Below are 20,031 nucleotides of genomic sequence, written 5' to 3'. Positions count from 1 at the left end.
GGTACAATTACATTTCTTTTTGAGAGGTTATAAATTCTAAAACTGTCCAGATGTTTAGCTGCACTCCAGCAATGTGAAGCACAGAAGTGAAGAGAAGATGATGCTTAAGCTTGCTCATTTATTTAAACTGGTTATACGCACTGTGGCATGTTACACAGATGCAGCAGTCAGGCACAGAACCACAGGGGCAGACTGAGAATGCTTTCTGCATGGGGGTCAGAATAAAAGGGTAGTGTGTGTTATGTAAGTGTCTCCCTGGTCCTGCTACCCGCTATGCATAATGAATGCCCCAGACATGCTTTGTGTATTGAATTAGAATACAAACTAACACAGGTTTCTCTTACATCGCTGCTCAGAAAGGGTCCTAATTCAATATGTGTAAAAGCCTCTTCTGTTGTTTTATCTGCAGTTTGGAAAGCAATATAGGAAACAAAAGAGATGATTAGATATTCAGATATAGAGCACATTGTGGATAGATAAAACGGTACTGTCTTTGTCCCAAAACCATAATTTAAATTGAATTAATTGTAAGAGGTGCTTAACTCTTAGTGAAGTTGAAATTAACTGATTTTTACCTTTGTGATTTTAAATGATTCATCCCCAACCTCACTAAAATCTTCCTTTACCTCTTTAATTCTAGCAAAATAGTCTTGTAGCACAAACAGTCTGTTTAAAATGTTTTTAGTAGTATTTATTTTGGCCTCTCTGAAAGCTTACACTGTGGCAATTTAGTGTCAAATGACCAGAACAACACATAGCTGGCGACCCTGAAAGTCGGGAAACTACAAATATATTGACTTCAGAAAAGTAGGTATGTAAATGCTAGGAATCTCATTTACACCTATCATTAGAAAGCTTTCTCCTCTTGTCTGCCTGGTTTCAGATGCTTTTTTGATTTGATATTTTCTCTTTTATCATTTCAATGGGAGTATGTGCTAAATAAAGGTTCTGATTATTCCAAGCAAATACCCTTCCAGAAGACCCCAAATTAAAGTAGATGAAAAAAATATTATATTGAATTATAACATGCTCATGTGAAGTGACAGTCAAGAGTGAAAAAACAGGCATGGCATATAAGGTAAGGTCCTGCTGTGCACCACTGTGCATCAGCATATTTCACAAGTTGGAAATGCTGCTGTGTGAAAAGCTCTAGAAGGTTTCTAATGCTGTCTGACATCAATTATTTATCAGCTCCCCTGCCTTGTCATCTGCGTCCTTATGTTTCCATCTATATAGAGCGCTGTTCACCGCTTTCATTAAGTAAATTTCTTCTCTTTACTCTAAAGGCACTGTTTCATTTTACTTTTTCAGGTCACACTTTTTTTTTTACTTATCAGCATTGTACTATGCAAATGTGCAATAAGGTTATGGAAAATAACTGACCTGAATGGTTTTTCTTCTCTCTGAACCAAGCAATTTTCTGCTGTCATTTAGAGCGTGGATGGAAATGTTGTGGTGAGGAGTGATGCACGTGTGTCCGCCCTCACTCTGAAGTATGTGAAGTATACAGACGCTGGTCAGTACCTCTGTACAGCACGAAGTGCCATCGGAGAGGATGATCAAACAGCTTATCTGGAGGTTCGCTGTGAGTATTTCATCCTCTGTTAAATGATCAGACCTAAAGGATGAAAATATTACAATAAAAGTCACATTTACAACACTATTGTGAGAGTCTTCTGTTTTAAGCTGAGCTGATGTGTTTGGAAGGAGGTTTGTGTTGAATACATGTTTATTTCTTAGATACTCCTAAGATCCATGGAACTGTGGCAGTGTATACCTGGGAGGGGAATCCTGTCAATATCAGCTGTGAGGTCAAAGCTTATCCCACCGATGTGTCTATAACTTGGCTTAGAGATGGACTGCAGCTTCCCAACTCAAACACCACCAACCTTAAGATCTTCAGAACTCCCTCATCCAGCTACCTACAGGTACACGCTGTAGTTAAAGACCAATATACTCTAATAACTTTACAGATACGCTGCGTTCTTCCACGTGCGGACACACCTCACATACCCCCCCCCCCCCCCTGTGTCATCAAGATTTCATGAGCACAGACTTGACGTGAGGGGTTTTCTTTCTGCTCCATTGTGAAAAAAACAAACATGAATAATTCAGCAGCAGGAAAGCTTACAGCACCATATAAAAATAGGTTACTCTAGTAGACAAGCACACAGGTCACCTTCATAATGTCTTACACTCAACTTTGTTCATCTGAAGTGCTACACTGGCCCTCATGTATTTACTGCTTCATCTTTCCCTCCCTCCAGATTAACCCTGAGTCTGAAAATGATTTTGGAAGCTATAACTGCACTGCCTCAAATGAGATGGGCACAGAGTCCAAGGAGTTCCTGCTTATTCAGGCTGGTCAGTCATGATACCATGATTCAAAGTTTCATTACATGTTGTATTAACATTGCTTGTTTTTAATCTGTAATAAAAAAAATTAAACAGGTCAGTTCAGCTGTTAGGAAAATGTCTGAAATGCTTTATATACATGACTTGGTAACAGATTTTTTTTATTTTTTATCTTACTCTGGACAGTAGGAACTTACTTTTTCTCATCTGGTTTAAACATTTACTATGTGAGATTGGACACAGCAATTTTTATTTAAATGGATAAAACATGACTGACGAACAGTTCTAACCTTGAGTTACTATAAATCTAAACTTCACACAGATCAGTGTGAAAATAAATGTAAAACTGCAGTATAAAGAAAAATGTAATTAAAGTTGCAGCACTTTATTGCTACCTCTGACTGTACATTTAACCATAAGGCAAATGGAACAGAGAGCAGAGACATAATAGCGGTCTTAAGCCACAATCCGAAGAGAATGAATTGAAAACGCCCCATTTTTCACTCAGTGCAGAACATGGGCATCCACGCTTGTTACAGTGTGCCTTCTTATTTCCCAGATCAAAGTAATGCAGTACAGAACGGTGCTAACACCAGAGTATGTGGATCCAGAGCAGCCAACAGTACTCTGATATGGGCTATTTAGGTTGGTTAAATAGTTTATATTATGTCATTTTCTCTATAATGGGGAGAAAATGGGTTTTGAACAGAGTTTTCATTTTGAATTTGACAAAGAGGGGCTGTAACAGAAGAACAAATTGTCAGTTACTTGCAGAGCTTACATAGTTTTTTAGTTGGCAGATTTTATAGAAATGTTTTATACTTTTTTATTTCAGCCAGATGTTGCATAATACTTAGCAGTAGCTGTTTTATTCCACTGAATATTTTTTTTTCTACTCAAACATAAGTATGAAAACTGAATTTTTGAGAATGAAATTATCTGAGTACATAGAATGATAAGTGTAAATGGCCCAAAACATAAACCACAATAATCCAGACCCATCTATGTTGCAGCATAATAATTGTAACATCAGTTGTGGTATAATTAAAAAAGGTATATAATATACACACAGACATTTGGTATACCATCCAGAATTTTCCCTATGGGAATCAATAAAAGTATATCGTCTATATACATATACAAAAATAAGCACAGTGGCATCTAATAAGAATTAGTGAATGACCCACGTGACAGATCACTTCTTCAGAAGAAACAGTCGGGGTTCAGATCTCAACCCTACTAATAAAAAAAAATCATTTTTATTTATTAACAAACCCCGCTAAGTGAAAAGATTTACTTATTTACAAATTACAGTTATGGTTGTTTGATGTCATCACGTTTTCAGCAAGACACTTCCAGTTTTTAACTGGGTGCACTTCCTGTACTTTGGTCTGACTGGACTTTTGTAGCTGTGGAGGGAAATCCTTCCTCCTTAAATAAAACATGTAAGAGCTAGAGCAAATGCAGATTATGTGAAACCAGCTAAGCATGAGCCATTCCCCAAAAGGCACAATTGAAATGATTCAGGCACTGGCATTTTGAGCTGTTTATGTATTGTTTTAATCAGCTCTCTCCAAAAAAGCACAATTACAGCGTGTGGGCCTACACTCATGGGGTAAAGGTACCTTCATGTAATTTGCATGTTTTAAAGTTGTTTTGTTTTTTGTTTTTTTGCTGCTGCTTAAAGGTTTTTCCATACGTTTGTCAAAGATTTTCAAACATCCAACAAGTTACTCATTCAGCTGTGTGCCTTAGTTCAGTTATCAATATAGCTTAATAAATTCATTTGTACTTGAAACAGTTGATTATATAGTAGTGCCTTTTTTCCCATACTTTTACTTTCTGAAATTATAGCAAGAGATATTCAGCACTCAGTGCAAGAGACAAACTTTTCTAAGTCAGATCATCTGATTTTATTAATCAGTTTTGGATGTTAAGAGCTGTGAGTTCAGTTTTTCACTTTAATGGGATACTCCCACGCTGCAGTCTTACAGTTTTTGTGGTAAATGTACTGCACATCCTCCGTTTACAGAGGTCCCATCAGCTCCATACATAGGGAGGACGAGGCCCTTCTCCACCACTGCATTGATCCAGTTTGAGATGCCCGAATCCACTGGAGGAGTTCCTGTTCTGAAATACAAAGCTGAGTGGAGGATGAAGGGCAGAGGTAGCTGGGTGCAGAAAGTCTATGAGGACCAAGATGGTAAAAATCCACATATACATTGCTAAATACACATCAAAGTTATGAAGGGGTTTTCAGCAGGAATTGCAGTCCCTCTGATATTGTAACAGGCTCCATTGATGAGGTGACAATCACAGGCCTGAAGCCAGACAGCGACTACGAGGTGAAGTTATCAGCCATCAATGGCAAGGGTGAAGGTGAAAGCAGCCCTGCTGAGTTCTTCAAGACCGAGCCTGTTCGTAAGTACACAGTTTAAAACTCACAGTAAAGCTTTTATTTACGTATGTACAACATATTATCCATTGTACAGCTTTTGTGACATGTTGGTGTCAGCATTAAAGACTGGACAATTTCACAGAAACTGTACCCTTTCAGACCGATCCTGACTTTGTCTCTACATGAACACCATCAACTGCTTCATTTTGTCCATTTAGTTTTCAATGGAGGATAATCTTGAAATCTAAGAACTAGTGAAACCCATTTACCACAAGGAATAACTTATTTAAAACAAGCTATTGCTATTTTACAAATGGAATTGCATGCTAATTTTATTACAAAGCATATTTAAAGCCTTTTGCCTTACAGGGTTGTTTCAGGCTCATTTTGTCATAATTTACCTGAAAACCATGAAGCCTAATTTCTTGCTTCTCTACAAATCAGTCTTGCAATGAATCTTGAACCCATTTTTTAGTTTGTAGTGCCCTCTGTTGGCTGGTCTCTTGTGCTATTGGAGGACGACTCCTACTGTCGAGAGAAAGGGTTTCATACTGTCTGTTTGGTAATCATGTCATGTTTTCATTCTTTGATTATTAACTTATCTTTTGTGCCCATTTGCTCATCTGTGTGTTGTATCCTTCAGGCCCCACTTACAAAAGTAAGTGATTCATCCCTTTTTCCTCAGGACTGGGTGTAGTTTTCCTCAGTTTTGGTGGTAGTGTATTATAGTTGTAATGCTTCTTAGTATTTAATAAGAAAAAGCTAAGAATGGCTGTAAAGCTATAATATATTTACTTGTTCCATGTTGATATGTCTTTAATAACAGGCAAGAAAAAAAAACAGTTTTTAAATATTTGTTTATTCAGTTATTATTTTAATATATTTTCCATTCAATTTAAAACCAGCTTTGAACCAGTGTTTTTAAACAGCCTTATTGTTTGTGTGTAGCCTGATCTTTTCTCCTCCTGACGTAAATGTGGCAGCCAGTCATTGTTTTTCTAGAGCAATTTGTAATAATTTAGTCTTCCTCAAGTCTTCAGTTGAGTTGTATTACTGACATTCACATTTGCAAAATAGTGACTCTAACTGCCTTTCCTGTCTCATGTCTCTAGACGACATTTTTCATTTCTTTACTGAAGGCACAGGTTTGTTCTGGAATGGGAATAATAGAAGATTAGTTTTTAGTGCTGTAGCCGTCTTTTTCTTTAGGATACCTCAGTCAGCCCTGCTCATTAGCTGCATTTATAATAAATTTAAAGCATCTCAGAAGGTGTATAGTTCCTCTAGAAACTGTGAAATTGTTTGTCCTGTTCTGATCATCACTGCACTATGCTCCTCTATACTGTGCACATAAAAATGGTTTTACGCTCGCCACATAATTTTACAGTAATGATACATCCAAATATGAAGAATAATGTCATTCAGATTTGTAGCTTGTGGCGTAATTGGCTTAATGGCATGTGATGAAAGAAGGCAAATATCTGCATTTCAAAAGCTGCATATTTTCCCTCTGGCTTTAGCTACTTGGTGAGTTTGTGAATGTTTATATTTGGATTAGACCCATCAGCATTGATTAATCAGTCACTTTGCAAATGATAAATTCTCTTTAGACAGAAAGATGATGCTGTACTGATGTCTGCTGCACTTTTACCACCCATAATCCAAAAAGAGGACTTAGTGTGCAGTTTACCACTATGTATATAGCTTGCTTGTAATTCACTTTGTGTTTTTGTTTGGATCATTTCAATTTATTTATTTATTTTTCTCTTGTATGTCTGCTGTGTTCATCTTCCCAACTACTCACATGTGTCGTTTCATGTTATCTGTGACTGTTATTTGGCTTGCATGGTGCTGATGATTCCCTCCACTTTGCAGAAGGTAACTTAGTGTTGCAGATTCTTGGTTGAAGAATTTCTAACTTTAACTGAGAAATTTGACAATTTAACACCACTTCATGTGCTTCTATGCATTCATGTAATGGATTAATCAGTCATGTTGACATTTGCCTCAGCAGAATAAATGAGAGTGAACCAGAGCTGTCTTCACAGTCTTGTACACTTGCACAGTATTGATGGTGTGCTACTTGAAGGATGTTACCGCTTACTTAGTTGGATGTCTTACTATAAATCAAGTATGTAATAAACTGCTTCCTCTAATTCCAAGATAATCATAGTTGCTTTCTTCCTGCAACATACTTAGCTCTGGTTTTCAATCAAGGACTTTTAGTATTCATGCTGAGTTACTACATGCAACATATTGATCATGTTTATCATGTGTAACCCCACCAAAGCTTAAATTCCATGTTTTAGAGGCTAATCAATCAACTAATTGGCTTTCCTGTTTAATTTTAGAAAGTACATAAAATCTTTAAGCCTTCAGTCATTCATCGTTTAATTACCTAATGGATAAAAACTAAATGACAGCCTGTTATTATGGTTTGGTTATCATGATAATAAATTGAATTTTTATTGTTTTTTGGTTTGTTGGTCAAAACTAAATGGGACATTTGAACATTTGACTCTGAAAACTTTTTTTCAAACATTTTTCCAATTTTCCAATATCAGTTAGAATGTGCCTGCCCTGTCCAATAAGTGGTCATATTGAACTATGCTTAACAAATTATTACTTAAAAGTTATTTGAAATCAGCATTACTATTTGTATCGTATTTGCAACAGAGAAAAGGCAAAGCCATCTGAATGGATGTGTAAACCAGAAGCACTCAGAATGCAGACCTCCATAAGACTATGTCTTTCTTTTCTTTTCTTCTTTTTTTTATTTTTGTCAATGATTGTGGGTATATTTTTTAGTTAGGGATCATTTAGCCACTAAAGCTTCTAACTCCCCATAGTAAAGAATCATTAAAAAAAAATCCTGAATCCAGGCTGTGATCTGGATCATCCCCAAAATATAATCACTTGTTCCTTAATCTATTTCTTAGATTTCCTGAAAATTACATCAAAATCTGTCCATAACCTTTTTTATTTATGTTGCTAACAGACAAACCAACACCACCAAATTCATGACCTCTGCCTTGGTGGAGGTAAATAAACAAGTTAAATGAACTGGATGGAGGCAAAGAGCATGTTGTCACAATTCTTTTTAGAGCATGACTTTAAACACTCTACAGAGGTAGAGATCTCAGTAAAAACTTTAAATCTAGAGAAATCTTTTTCTTGACTTTGAGAATAGGATCAAAGTTACAGTGTACCAGTCACATAGTGGTCTTTGAAGGAGCTGCAGATCAGATAAGAACAATCAGGCACGTTGTCAATAGTAAATAAAAATGATGGACAGAAAAATAAATCTGATGTCCTGCAGTCTGATAAATACTACCTAATTATTGATTTAAGGACAAAACGTATCTCCATCTCATGAATAGATTTGACTTCACAAAGTGGATATCTTTAACTGGTAAACGTATTCACTGTGAAATGTGAACAACACAAGCTTCGTGTCACCAGTGGGACGTCCTTTAGCATTTTTTATGCCAGCTGAATGTCACTTAGCAACCTCAGCATTACACAGTAACTCAGATGAATCAGATAACCATGTAGTCGTGTGTCACATGCTAATTAGAACAACTAGACACAATGTCTTGAGGCATCTAATTAAAGGTCAAGTGACCTAAAAAAAACCAAAGCAAAGGAAGCAGTCACTAACTTTTTTAAACTTTTTTTTTATATTGTCTAAAGGCTCATTTAAATAACCTCTGCCGTGCTCCTGTGTGCTTGTAGGGAATCCCAATCCTCCTAAGCTGGAAGGGGCACTGCAGCCTAAGGGCAACTCCCTCAAAGTCAGCTGGATCAAGCAGGATGATGGTGGCTCTCCCATCCTACATTATCTTGTCCGTTATAAGCCAGTGAGTATGGTGATTAGAGCTGAAATAAACAGTTGTAGTGTGACGCAGTTGATTATATAATGATGCCAAGACTTGGAGAACCAGTGTGTAACATTTAGGGTAACCTATTGACTGACATTCAGAGTAATATTGATTAACCATGTTATTAGCAATGTATATTTAAATATGCACCGTGTCCACATATTCTGCCCCTCCTGTGTTGGACCTCCATGTTAAGTCAAGTGGTCATGATTTTTTTTCAAGAATCTGTACGTTAAGTGATGATTAAAAATAAGTAAATGCTGTCCTCAGTGCTTGTTTCTGTTTCTTTAGATGCAAGTGTCAGAGTGGAAACCTGAAATCCGGCTTCCCAGTGGCAGCGAGTATGTAGTACTCAGTGGGTTGGAGTGGGACACTGAGTACGATGTCTATGTGGTAGCAGAGAATAATAGGGGGAGGTCCAAGCCTGCAACAATGTCCTTTAGGACATCCTCGGAGCCAGAAGCTATCCCAGGTATCGTCCCTCTGGTCACTCACACTAAACCCAAGTGAACACCCAGAAAAGTGTGGAGCCAAACTCAAAGCTGAACACCAGAGAATTATGGTCTATTTTTAACTGTAGCTCTGAGAGGTGAATGATGACTAAATAAATCTACAGGAAAAAAAAGATTTCCAAGAAGGCGTTGGGCTAGAAATGATTTTCCGGTTGAATTTTCCCACTTTAAAGTTTTGACAGCCCTCACTGAATGAGCTTGAGTTTGTGCTCTCAGAACTGGGACAGGCACTTTTCATAGAGGATGAAATGATTTCCTCTGAATGAGGAAAGTGTCTTTTCTTTACTTTTGTTTACTGTCAAATAACAGTTAAAATAGTTTGTTTGGTAGGAGATTTAAGATGACCCTAATTAATATGTATGCTCAGATCTTAACTACAGCAGAAGCCTTTTTACTAACTGTAGAAAACCCACACAGCCTTTCAAATTCCCTTTAGTTGCCAGACTCTGCTCTGCGCTGAAACATCACAGCAGGTCATTATGTGTTCTTCTCACTTCTTCTAATTCATCTTTCAAACTAAAGCATTTTCCACTCACCCACCAATGAGTCACCATCTAGTCGATATGGTGTAGTTTCCCCCCTTTTTTTATCTTTTCTTTTCTGTGCTGTGCTTTTGCTTTGATGTGTTGCTGTATTTTTTTTCTCCTCCTTCAATGCAATAAATCAGTTTTATTATTTTTTTTTTTATTTTTCACTTTTGGTTTTATAGACTTGACACATTTTCACTTTCTCTTCCTCTGTTTTTTTCCCCACCCTTCTCTTTTGTTTCCTCTTTGTTTCCCTTTAATTTCCCCCCCGTCTTCGTCCTCTATTCTCTTTCCCTTTTTCTCTGTCCCGCCCCTCCCCTTCCCTCTCACTGTTCCTGCTCTCTTGCCTGATCCTGGACATTGGTGTGGTGGACCACGTGATCATGTTCGTCCTGACCTGTGTGCATTTTGGTCTGGGTTTTGCTGTCTCCACCCCCAGCCACTCAGGGCTGCTCATCTGTGACATGCACTTTGGTATCACTCATCTTGTCCCTCATCACTGTTCTACTGCTATCATAGTTCACATGTGTGGGACTTGAGTCATAGCAGTAGAGGAGCGCTTGCCTTCTCTCTGGCCTGGCTGTCTCTCTAGGTGCTTTCACTCCTTAAAAACAGACTTTATCCACGACAGACATGTCTCTGTTATGGATGACAAAAGGATGTCGTGTTGCTTCAGAACAGACCAGACAAGACAGACGAATTGAACCAAAGGCAGTGGAAATCCTGCACCACCCACTGATTCCCTCTGCTCAGCATTAGCACAGCTAGACAACAGAGAAGAGTGCCAGTTTACAGCGATGAACAATAGAGGAATCAAGCTGAGATTATTTGGTGAAAAAATAGCACATAGAGTCGAGTGAGAGCTGACTTCTGAACATGTCCGTTTACATAAACACTATTATTTTCTTTAATGTCTCACAAAATTATGCAGATGGACTGTAAAGGTTTGCAACATTAACGTTTACATTATTAAGAAGACAAACACCTAACTGAAAATTAAATGTTTGTAATGTTTATATTGGGACAAATTGACAAAACTGTATGCAGAATTATTGTAAGGAAACTTATTTTTGTGCAGATTACTAAACATTTCTCATGCATGTAATGTTTATCAGATGCCATCAGGAACTACAAACTTGTTTTTATACATTTATACAGTAATTAGGGTGCTTCACTCTGCTGCATTTTAGTACCTAGCTGACATTGTTTACTTGTTAATCTATATCTACAGTTACATTTCTGTAATATATATATAAATACATATAACAAAAATTATATTTCAGAGAGTTCTGCAGGCTTTTGCTAGAATTAAAATGGACTTTACGTGGGATGAGGATGTGGAAAGCTGTCTGTGAAATCTGGAAAACCTTATTTTCATGTCTCCATAAAATATCATGCATGTAACTAGCGACACAGTGTAAGCTTTGGATTGCTTGTCTTTCTAAAACCAAATAAATGGGTTGAATATAAATATGTATGCGTATATAAATGTACTTTATCATGTCTCTTTAACAGCAGCTGCTTTCATAATAAGTCTTATAGTTGCATAGAATTAAATAAATGATTAGCTAGTCAGTCTATACACACATATCACAGCATCTTAAAATCATCGGAGACTACTGAAGCATATCAGTGCTCACACTGTAGCAGGTGAGTTGTAACTGTTTGAAAGTATTTGTGGTAACGTTAGCTTAGTAGCACTTGTTTTATGTCATTGCTGTTTTTTTAGAGAAGTGTATCCTGCTCTAGTCATCGTTCTTTCTCTGTTGTCTCTTGTTGGGCAGATTTGGGTGATGAGTCTGTACTCTCCATGGGTATCGTGTTCTGGGCAGGAATCCTTGTAGTAGTGTTTGTACTCCTGCTGCTGGCTGTGGACGTCACCTGTTACTTTGTCAACAAATGTGGCCTCATCATGTGTCTCTGCGGCAAATCGGCCTCAGGGACAAAAGGGCAGAATTTAGAGGAGGGCAATGCATCCTTTGTAACGTGAGTATCAAAGGTTGCTTGAAAATGCATGACAATAAAGAAACTGTTAACTTTATGTTGAAACTTTATTCCACATGGAAATCAAAGGCTTGCTCCTCCTGACAATACTAAAGTAAATGGTCATATGGAAAGTGTTTTAAAGTTTCTTTTTGGGAAAAAATGTTAATAAAATCAGAAGGAATCCTTGAACTACTCGCATGAATGTAATATATATTCCATTCTTAATCAAATGAGTTCAATATAATGTTGGTCCACCCTTTGCGGCTCTAACAGCTTCAACTCTTCTGGGAAGGTTTAGGAGTTTGTTTATATGAATTTCTGACCATTCCTTCACATGTGCATTTGTGAGGTCAGACACTGAAGGTCTGACGAGAAGGCCTGGCTCTCAGCCCCTGCTCTAATTCATCCCAAAGGTGTTCTGTCGGGTTGAGGTCAGGACACTGTGTAGGCCAATCAGGTTCATCCACACCAACGTCCTCGATTACGTCCTCGACTATCTAGGGGTATGAGGACGGAACATAGTGAGTCGGACACCGGATCAAAGAATATACCACAATTTATTTGCTCAAATATAACACATAAGGGTTCACACAACAAATAAATCAGTCCAATCCAATTCCAACTATGAACACGATCTATTAAACAAAACACAATCAAAACCAAACTGAAAATATCCCTTAAAGGGTTACGCATTACAATTTAACAGCTACAAACAAAACAGAACTTAAAATGTCCCAATAACAGGCTGCACGCACGCAGGCGGTGTATAAAACAAAACCAAACCTAAAATGTTGTTCTTAACCAAAATTTTTACCTCAGCTCAAGCAGGAACGATAGATAGAAACTCAGAACCTAAATCAAATTACTCTTATCCAACTTTAGCAAAAGACCCACACAGAAACTCTGAAACACCACACAAGTCCAAAATCACTCCCAGGCTGGCAAACTGTGTCCCACTTTCCACAGTCGCTGCGACTGTGGTTGCCAGTGAAGGTTTGTAGGAGCTCCTCTCCTGGAATTGGTCAGCCATTCCGAAATTGGGGCACGAGTAGACCAATCTTGGCATAGGGAGGGCGCATCCCAGTTGAAATCTGCTGTCAATCACCATCAGGCCCGGCTGCAACCTTTTAGTCAATCAGTCTTTCAGGCTGAAAGGCTGATGGCCGTAACACCAAACTCGCTCATCCTTGTCTTTATGGACCTTGCTTTGTGCACTGGTTGGAACAGCAAAGGGCCATTCCCAAACTGTTCCTGCAAAGTTGGGAGCATGGAAATGTCCAAAATCTCTAGGTATGCTGAAGCATTCAGAGTTCCTTTCACTGGAACTAAGGGTCCAAGCCCAGCTCCTGAAAAACAAAGTCAAACCATAATCCTCCCTCCACCAACCTTTACACTTGGCACAATGAAGTCAGACCAGTATTGTTCTCCTGGCAACCGCCATACCCAGACTCTTCCATCAGATCGCCAGATGGCAAAGCGTGATTAAATGACGCGTCTCCACTGATCCAGAGTCCAGTGGCAGCGTTCTTTACACCACTGCATCCAATGCTTTGCATTGCTTTTGTTGATGTATGGCTTTGATGCAGCTGCTCGGCCCTAGAAACCCAGTCCATGAAACTCTCTTCACACTGTTTTTGAACTGATCTGAAGGCAACATGAAGTTTGGAGGTCTGTAGCAATCGACTCTACGGAAAGTTGCCGACCTTTGTGCACTTTGCACTCAGCATATGCCGATCCCACTCATTTTAGGCAAGGCAAGGCAGTTTATTTGTATAGCACATTTCATGTACAGGACAATTCAAAGTGCTTTACATAAAACAAAGGCATTACAGCAACACATAATCACAATAAAATAATAAATTACGTTAAAATGATTAAAACCAAGATAAGTTAAAACGTTTCCGTGCAGATTTCATGCATAGGCGCATGAGAAAAGAAATGTTTTTAAGCTGGATTTAAAAATGTCTACATTTGGTAAAAGTTTAATCTCCACTGGCAGTTTGTTCCACTTGTTTGCAGCATAACAGCTAAATGCTGCTTCTCCATGTTTAGTCTGGACTCTGGTCTGGACTAGTTAACCAGAGTCTTTGGATCTAAGAGCTCTGCTAGGTTTATATTCTCTGAACATTTCACAGATGTATTCTGGGCCTAAACCGCTCTGGGATTTGTAAACAATCAGGAGGGTTTTAAAATCTATTCTGTGACTGACTGGAAGCCAGTGTAAAGATTTCAAAACTGGTGTGATGTGTTCAGATCTTTTAGTTCTGGTTAAAAGATGATTAATGCTCTTTTTAGGAAGTCCTGTTAAAAGACCATTACAATAATCCAGCCTACTAGAGATGAATGCATGGATGAGTTTCTCTTAGTCTTTCTGGGAGACTAAACTTTTAATTCTGTTGATGTTTCTGAGCTGGTAAAAAGCTTCTTAGTGACAACTTTGATGTGGCTGCTGAAAGTCAGATGAGTCTATCAACACTCCAAGATTACGAACTTGGTCAGTGATTTTAAGAGCCCGAGTCTCCAGATGTTTACCAATCCTGACCCTTTTTCTTTGCTACCAAACAGAACAATCTCAGTTTTGTCTTCATTTAATTGTAGAAAATTCTCCTTCATCCAGGTGTTTATTTGCTCCAGACACTGACACAATAAGTCTATTGGACTGCAGTCATCTGGTGACAGAGACACATAAAGTTGTGTATCATCAGCATAACTTTGATAATAAATGCTATAGTTCTGTAATATTTGACCCAAAGGGAGCATATACAAGTACAAGAGGTCCAAGGACTGACCCCTGGGGGACTCCGCAAGTCATGGCCACTCGCTCAGAATTACAGCTGCCGATCTTAACAAAGTAACTCCGGCCTTCTAAATAGGAACTGAAGGACCGCTCCAGAAAGTCCAACCCAGTTTTCCAGCCTGTGCAACTGGAATCTGTGATCTACAGTATCAAACGCAGCACTGAGATCCAACAGAACCAGGACTGATACTTGACCAGAATCAGTATTCAACCTAATGTCTTTTAACACTTTGACCAGAGCTGTTTCAGTGCTGTGATGAGGTCGGAAGCCGGACTTAAATTTATCAAGATTTCCACTTTCATCTAAAAAGTCATTAAGCTTGTGAAATAAAATTTTCTCAATACTCTTGGAAATAAAAGAGAGGTTAGAGACAGGTCTATAGTTGTTTATTATAGAGGCATCTAGAGTCCTTTTCTTTAGGAGTGGCTTAATAGCAGCTATCTTTAGTGACTTGGGAAAAATGCCTGATGCCAGTGAGCTGTTAACTATCAGTAGGAGATCACTTTCCACTGAGGTAAAAACTGTTTTTAAAAAGTCGGATGGTATCATGTCCAGAGTGCATGTTGTTGATTTCAAATGCCAAACTGTTTCTTGTGGGATTTTTAAATCAACCATTTTAAATTGCGACATAACATCAGAATTATTTCCGGATTTTAGACACAGACTAGTTTTCTTGTGTGACTGTGTGGAATTAATATTTTGCCTAATTGTTTTAATTTTTTGGCTAGAAAAGTTGGCAAATTGGTTGCATTTCTCAGTGGAAAGGAGCTCTGAGCTTATCTAATTAGGAGGGTTTGTAAGTTTTTCAATCATAGCAAACAGACTGTGAGAATTATTGACATCCTATTAATCATTTCAGATAAATGCAGCTCTCTGGCCTTGCACAGCTCATTGTTATAGTTACGCAAGTTTTGTTTGTACAGCTCATAGTGAATTTGAAGTTTATTTTTCCGCCATTTCCACTCAGTCACTCATTTTACGGGCCCTACCACTTAGTGGCTGAGTTGCTGTCGTTCCCAATCACTTCCACTTTATGATATCACAGACAGTTGACTGTGAAATATTTAGGAGTGAGGAAATTTCACGACTGGAGTTGTTGCACAGGTGGCATCCTATCACAGTACCACACTGGGATTCACTGAGCTCCTGAGAGCGACCCATTCCTTCACAAATGTTTGTAGAAACAGTCTGCATGCCTCAGTGCTTGATTATTATTCACCTGTGGCCATGGAATGATTGAAACACCTGAATTCAATTATTTGGATGGGTGAGTGAATACTTTTGGCAATATAGTGTAACTTTCCAACCTTAAAACTCTGTTCTTCTGACCTGGTTTGATGGCGCACTGACATTAATTATGTACATTCCTGCAGCCGTCATTGCCCTGTAGCGTCCTGAGGCTGAGAAACCGCAATTAACACATTTCTTCCCTCTTCCCAGAGCATCATGTTGCAGCTTCATTTTGCAAGAGGACATTATAGGAGAAATAAAGAGTCAACATCAGACTTAACTTTTACTAGCTCGAGAGGGCTCAAAGAAGAGACAGGATAGACAGATGTCAAATTAGCCTTAATACAGGGGCACCAGAGTGTAAAAATGGCATTAAAGTGGCATAAAAAAAACACCCTGAAAGCTATTTTAGTTATCAGTATCACCTATATAAAGTCCTCTTAAGACACAAAGCCCTGCTGTGTAATAATGTTTAAACAAGTGAAACAAGTTTACTGATCATTTCAAATTTTTGTGTGTATGATGTCACTCAACACCAATTTTAAACACTGGTGGATTGTGAGATAGTTGTAGATGACTGTAATTTACAACTGTTAAAGTTTACAATGTTACCTAGACTTTTGTGTCTTTCCCACAGGAAAGATGAGTCCAAAGAGCCGATAGTGGAAGTCAGAAGAGAAGATGAGCACACAGCCAACCATAACGCAGCAGGACCGATGGAGCCCAATGAAACTACACCTCTCACAGAGCCAGAGTAAGTCAAAGCTGACAAAGCCCACAGATTTTTTTATTGCTTAAGTCTCTTTAGCTGTTGTACATTGCACTCCACTTTAAAGAATAATTCTGTTATTTAAGAGGACTAAATCAGACCTTTGAATTGTCTTTTTTTTCTTTTTTTTTTACAAGTTGAGGTCATTCTTAAGTGGAGTCCACTGAACTGTGCTGCTTTCCTGTTTCTATCCCCTGCCAGAGGGATTACTGTACTTTGTGTTTCTCCTCCAGCTTTTGGAAATTTTCTGTCTCATTTTATAAAGGTTGAAGCAATACCAGTCAAAAACTCAGAGGCTTCTTTCCTCTTAAGTGTGGTCAATTCATAAAGCCATTTGACAACCAGAAAGCCATCTCATATCAAGAACCTAGAAAAATGAGATAATGCAGTATGAGACTGTCACTGGTACTGTTTAACCCTTAATGGTGGATCTACGTAGTGCTGTAGTCTGTTTGGAGGAAGGCTGGTGCCTTTTTTACTACATGAGTTTGCTTAGTCAGTGTATTTCATGTTGGTGTATGTATGGGACGTGCCCTTTAATGTTCACTCACAGCATGACGCCCTTTTTTCTTCTTTCTTTCTTTTTCTCACTAAGCTTAATAACTGCTGTTCTTTTAGTTGCTTTGTCTATGTTTGTGTGAATTTCTAAAGCCAACTAATCCCTCTGCATGCTCTCGTCCGGGCCACCCTTCCTCTGTCACAGTCACCCTGGTGTCTAGTCTGTGTGTCTCTGTTCTCTCCCTGCTTTCTCAGGCCGGTGACTTCTCTGCCACTGGACACCCCCTCCTCCGTAGCCACCAACACTGACACAGCCACTGCAACAAATGACCCTGCTCAGGACAGCCCCTCTAGCGAGACCACTACACTAACGTGCAGCCTGTCCACACCAGTCAATGAACCTTCGCCCACCCCTGTTGCTGCTCCGGCCCCGACCCCAGAGTCAAACACGGCCCCGCCAACTCCCGTCATCACCTCGACTGCCGTTGAAGCTAAAATGGCCCCGTTTCTTGAACAAAGAGGAAGTAACCTCCCAGATGAACAGGAGAAAATAAACACTCCTCCTTGCACCCCTGAGCAGAATAGACCTCAGAAATCTGGAACACCAATACCACCAAAGCGCAGACACTCTCCCAAGCTTGCTGCTCTGAATGCTAAAAGTAGTCCCCCTGTTTCCCCTCTTGCTGTTTCATCCCCTCCCATTCCAGACACCAAGAAACCCGCTCCAAGCCCACCAGTCACTAAGCTCACCACACAGCCAAACACTGCAGCCTTAAACACAGACTCACCAGCACAAGCTGCCTCCTGTCCAGCCACCACTGCCCCTCCAAAACCCAACCCAGATTCTAAACCTTCAGCACCACATTCCACTGGCTTCAGCTTTCCTGCTTTTGACACAGATAAACCCACTGATGCCGCTGGTGACAAAAACACGCCCACTACCACAATTACTGCAGGTAGCTTCCCTTTACTGACCACAAGTGCTCTTAAAGAGCCAAATACTGAAAAGCTCCCCTCTTTAGTCACAGACGTCCCCACACCTTTACCTGTCACCCCGATATCTTCAGTAGTCTCGAATGATCTCCTCACACCAGCATCAAACATGTACGACTTAACAGCTCCAGATGTAGGGCCCAAAAATGCAGATTTACAGCTTGAGCTGACAAATGGCACAGGAAGACCCTCCCGGCCTCTCTCAGACCTCATTAGCTTAGAGAGCCCACCCGCAGCCCCCTTTCTGCCCAATGGAGACGGAGCAGACCTCCCCCCCTCAGGCCCAGTTGTGGAGGCTTCAGAGACTCTGGCCAAGACCGGTCCTCCTGTCAACGATGAGTACGGCTCCCTCTAGAGGTTTATCTGTGTGTTTGTGTGAGTGTGTGTAACTTGTATGCCCATTCATTCACCACCGCATCTTGCCATTGACCACACAATATATATTATTAATAACCATTACATAATTATATTGTAATGGTAAACTGTGGTAATGACATTGGGATGATTATTAATGGAATGGTGCAGACAGGAGTGATGGTGGTCATTTAATGCTTGTGTGTGACACTTGTTCGTTGTGGGGTCTTTACTTTTGTAGCATTCATATTAAACATAGCTGAGCCCTTTTTCAGACATAAAGACCACTACATAAATCTGTTACCTCAAGCCTCTGAATGTCTTGGTTTTTCCCGTTTTGTTTGGACCGCATAGATTTTCTTTAAAATCTACCAAAACTTTGATGAAAACATTCAACTGCAATGAAATAGTTGTTTCTTCAGTTTTACCTCTTAAAGATTACTAAGAAAGCCCTGCAGACTGGTCTGTTTAAGCTGATGAGGTGATTTCTTCTTGTTTCAGATCAGTTCAAATCATTTTGTTTAACTTTTTTTTTTTTAGAATATGCACAGTTAAACTAATTATTTTTAAACAAGGTTAACCAGTCTGGTTGTTGACATCACCCTCTATTGGGAGAATGTTAACATGTTACAAGCTAAATGAAAGATTAATAAATAAATACAAACAAATAGGTGTAGCTATAGGGTGTGTGCCCAAGTAAGGCTTTTTATGGGCAGAAAAGGGCTGACAGGGAGGTATAAAGACCAGTGCTCCAAGGCAAAAAATGGTGCTCCAAGGCAGCAATTTAGTGTTTTTTGTTTTTGTTTTATTACAGTACCTTGACAAAACAACTCCAGTGCTGTTATGTAATAAATCAGCATTATCCAGGAGATATTTTCGAAGGTTAATAGTGCTACCCCTCGGGTACAACAGTAAGCCTTGCAGCTCATCTGTGTATGCTTTCCTGTCACCTAAATGCAACAGACCAAGGGTCATTTTTATTTTGACAGGTTGATTTTTAGGGGGAAAGGAGGCAAAAGTAACCTTTGATTTCTATCTGCTCCCCACAGCTGATTGAGACAAAGAGAAAAAGCTTCTTTATCATTTTCCTGGTTACCGGGGGCAACCATATGATTGCCTTTCTTAAAAGTTTTTTTTGGAGCAGCCATGTTTTAGCAAAAGATGGAGCACTAACAGGGAAAAAAAACTCCTCCAGATGGCGTTATGCAGATCAAAGCCACTAGCTCCCAGAAAACATTATGTGGACACAAACCCTTAAAGTATTTTTCTTTAAATAATCTGTTAATTAAACATGTAATTTCCTCCTTTGTATTTTAATTTTTAAAGGTAAACCTATAAATCTTCAGAAGACATTTAAATCAAAGAGCAGTAGGCCCTAACTTAACATCCTGTCATCTTATGACTGTTTACTTCTCACATATTTTGAAATGGTCAGAATAATTCTCTAATGATTAAATTAATCAAAACACTTATCAGGGGATTGTCCTGTGTGTGCATCATCAGACAGTTCCTCATTTAATATCATGGCAAGTCCATCTATTGCACTGATGGCGTTGTAGCTTTGCTCAACCTGTGCCCTCATCTCCAAATAAAGCTGCAACAAATATCTGTGGAGAAGCAATCACTTAAATAGCAACGTTACACCCATGTCTGAAACGGGTCTTTAATAATTACAAGAATCTTTATCTCGGGCTGTAGCTATAAGCTTCAGAGCATTGCCTAAATCCTCA

The 20,031-nt window shown here is 39.1% G+C and overlaps 1 protein-coding gene across 10 annotated transcripts in view; it reads left to right on the top strand.

The window, feature by feature from the left end:
- Positions 1-20,031, top strand: part of ncam1b (neural cell adhesion molecule 1b) — an 81,494-nt gene that overhangs the window by 58,901 nt on the left and 2,562 nt on the right. For 3 of the 10 annotated variants that reach the window (XM_041994607.1, XM_041994605.1, XM_041994603.1), the window contains 11 exons: positions 1,435-1,585; positions 1,741-1,928; positions 2,268-2,364; positions 4,388-4,558; positions 4,648-4,776; positions 6,021-6,023; positions 8,489-8,613; positions 8,926-9,106; positions 11,458-11,659; positions 16,325-16,441; positions 17,210-18,286. In XM_041994607.1, the coding sequence (XP_041850541.1) occupies positions 1,435-1,585; positions 1,741-1,928; positions 2,268-2,364; positions 4,388-4,558; positions 4,648-4,776; positions 6,021-6,023; positions 8,489-8,613; positions 8,926-9,106; positions 11,458-11,659; positions 16,325-16,441; positions 17,210-18,286 (2,441 nt within the window). Of the gene's footprint in view, positions 1-1,434; positions 1,586-1,740; positions 1,929-2,267; positions 2,365-4,387; positions 4,559-4,647; positions 4,777-6,020; positions 6,024-8,488; positions 8,614-8,925; positions 9,107-10,112; positions 11,148-11,457; positions 11,660-16,324; positions 16,442-17,209; positions 18,323-20,031 lie in introns of those variants that run through there. The other 7 variants (XM_041994609.1, XM_041994606.1, XM_041994604.1 and 4 more) reach the window with 5 other exon arrangements.

Source organism: Melanotaenia boesemani, chromosome 9 (genome assembly GCF_017639745.1).
Source record: "Melanotaenia boesemani isolate fMelBoe1 chromosome 9, fMelBoe1.pri, whole genome shotgun sequence".
NCBI lineage: Eukaryota > Metazoa > Chordata > Actinopteri > Atheriniformes > Melanotaeniidae > Melanotaenia > Melanotaenia boesemani.
The sequence above is the reverse complement of the archived record's forward strand: the minus strand, read 5'-3'. Positions and strand labels throughout refer to the sequence as shown.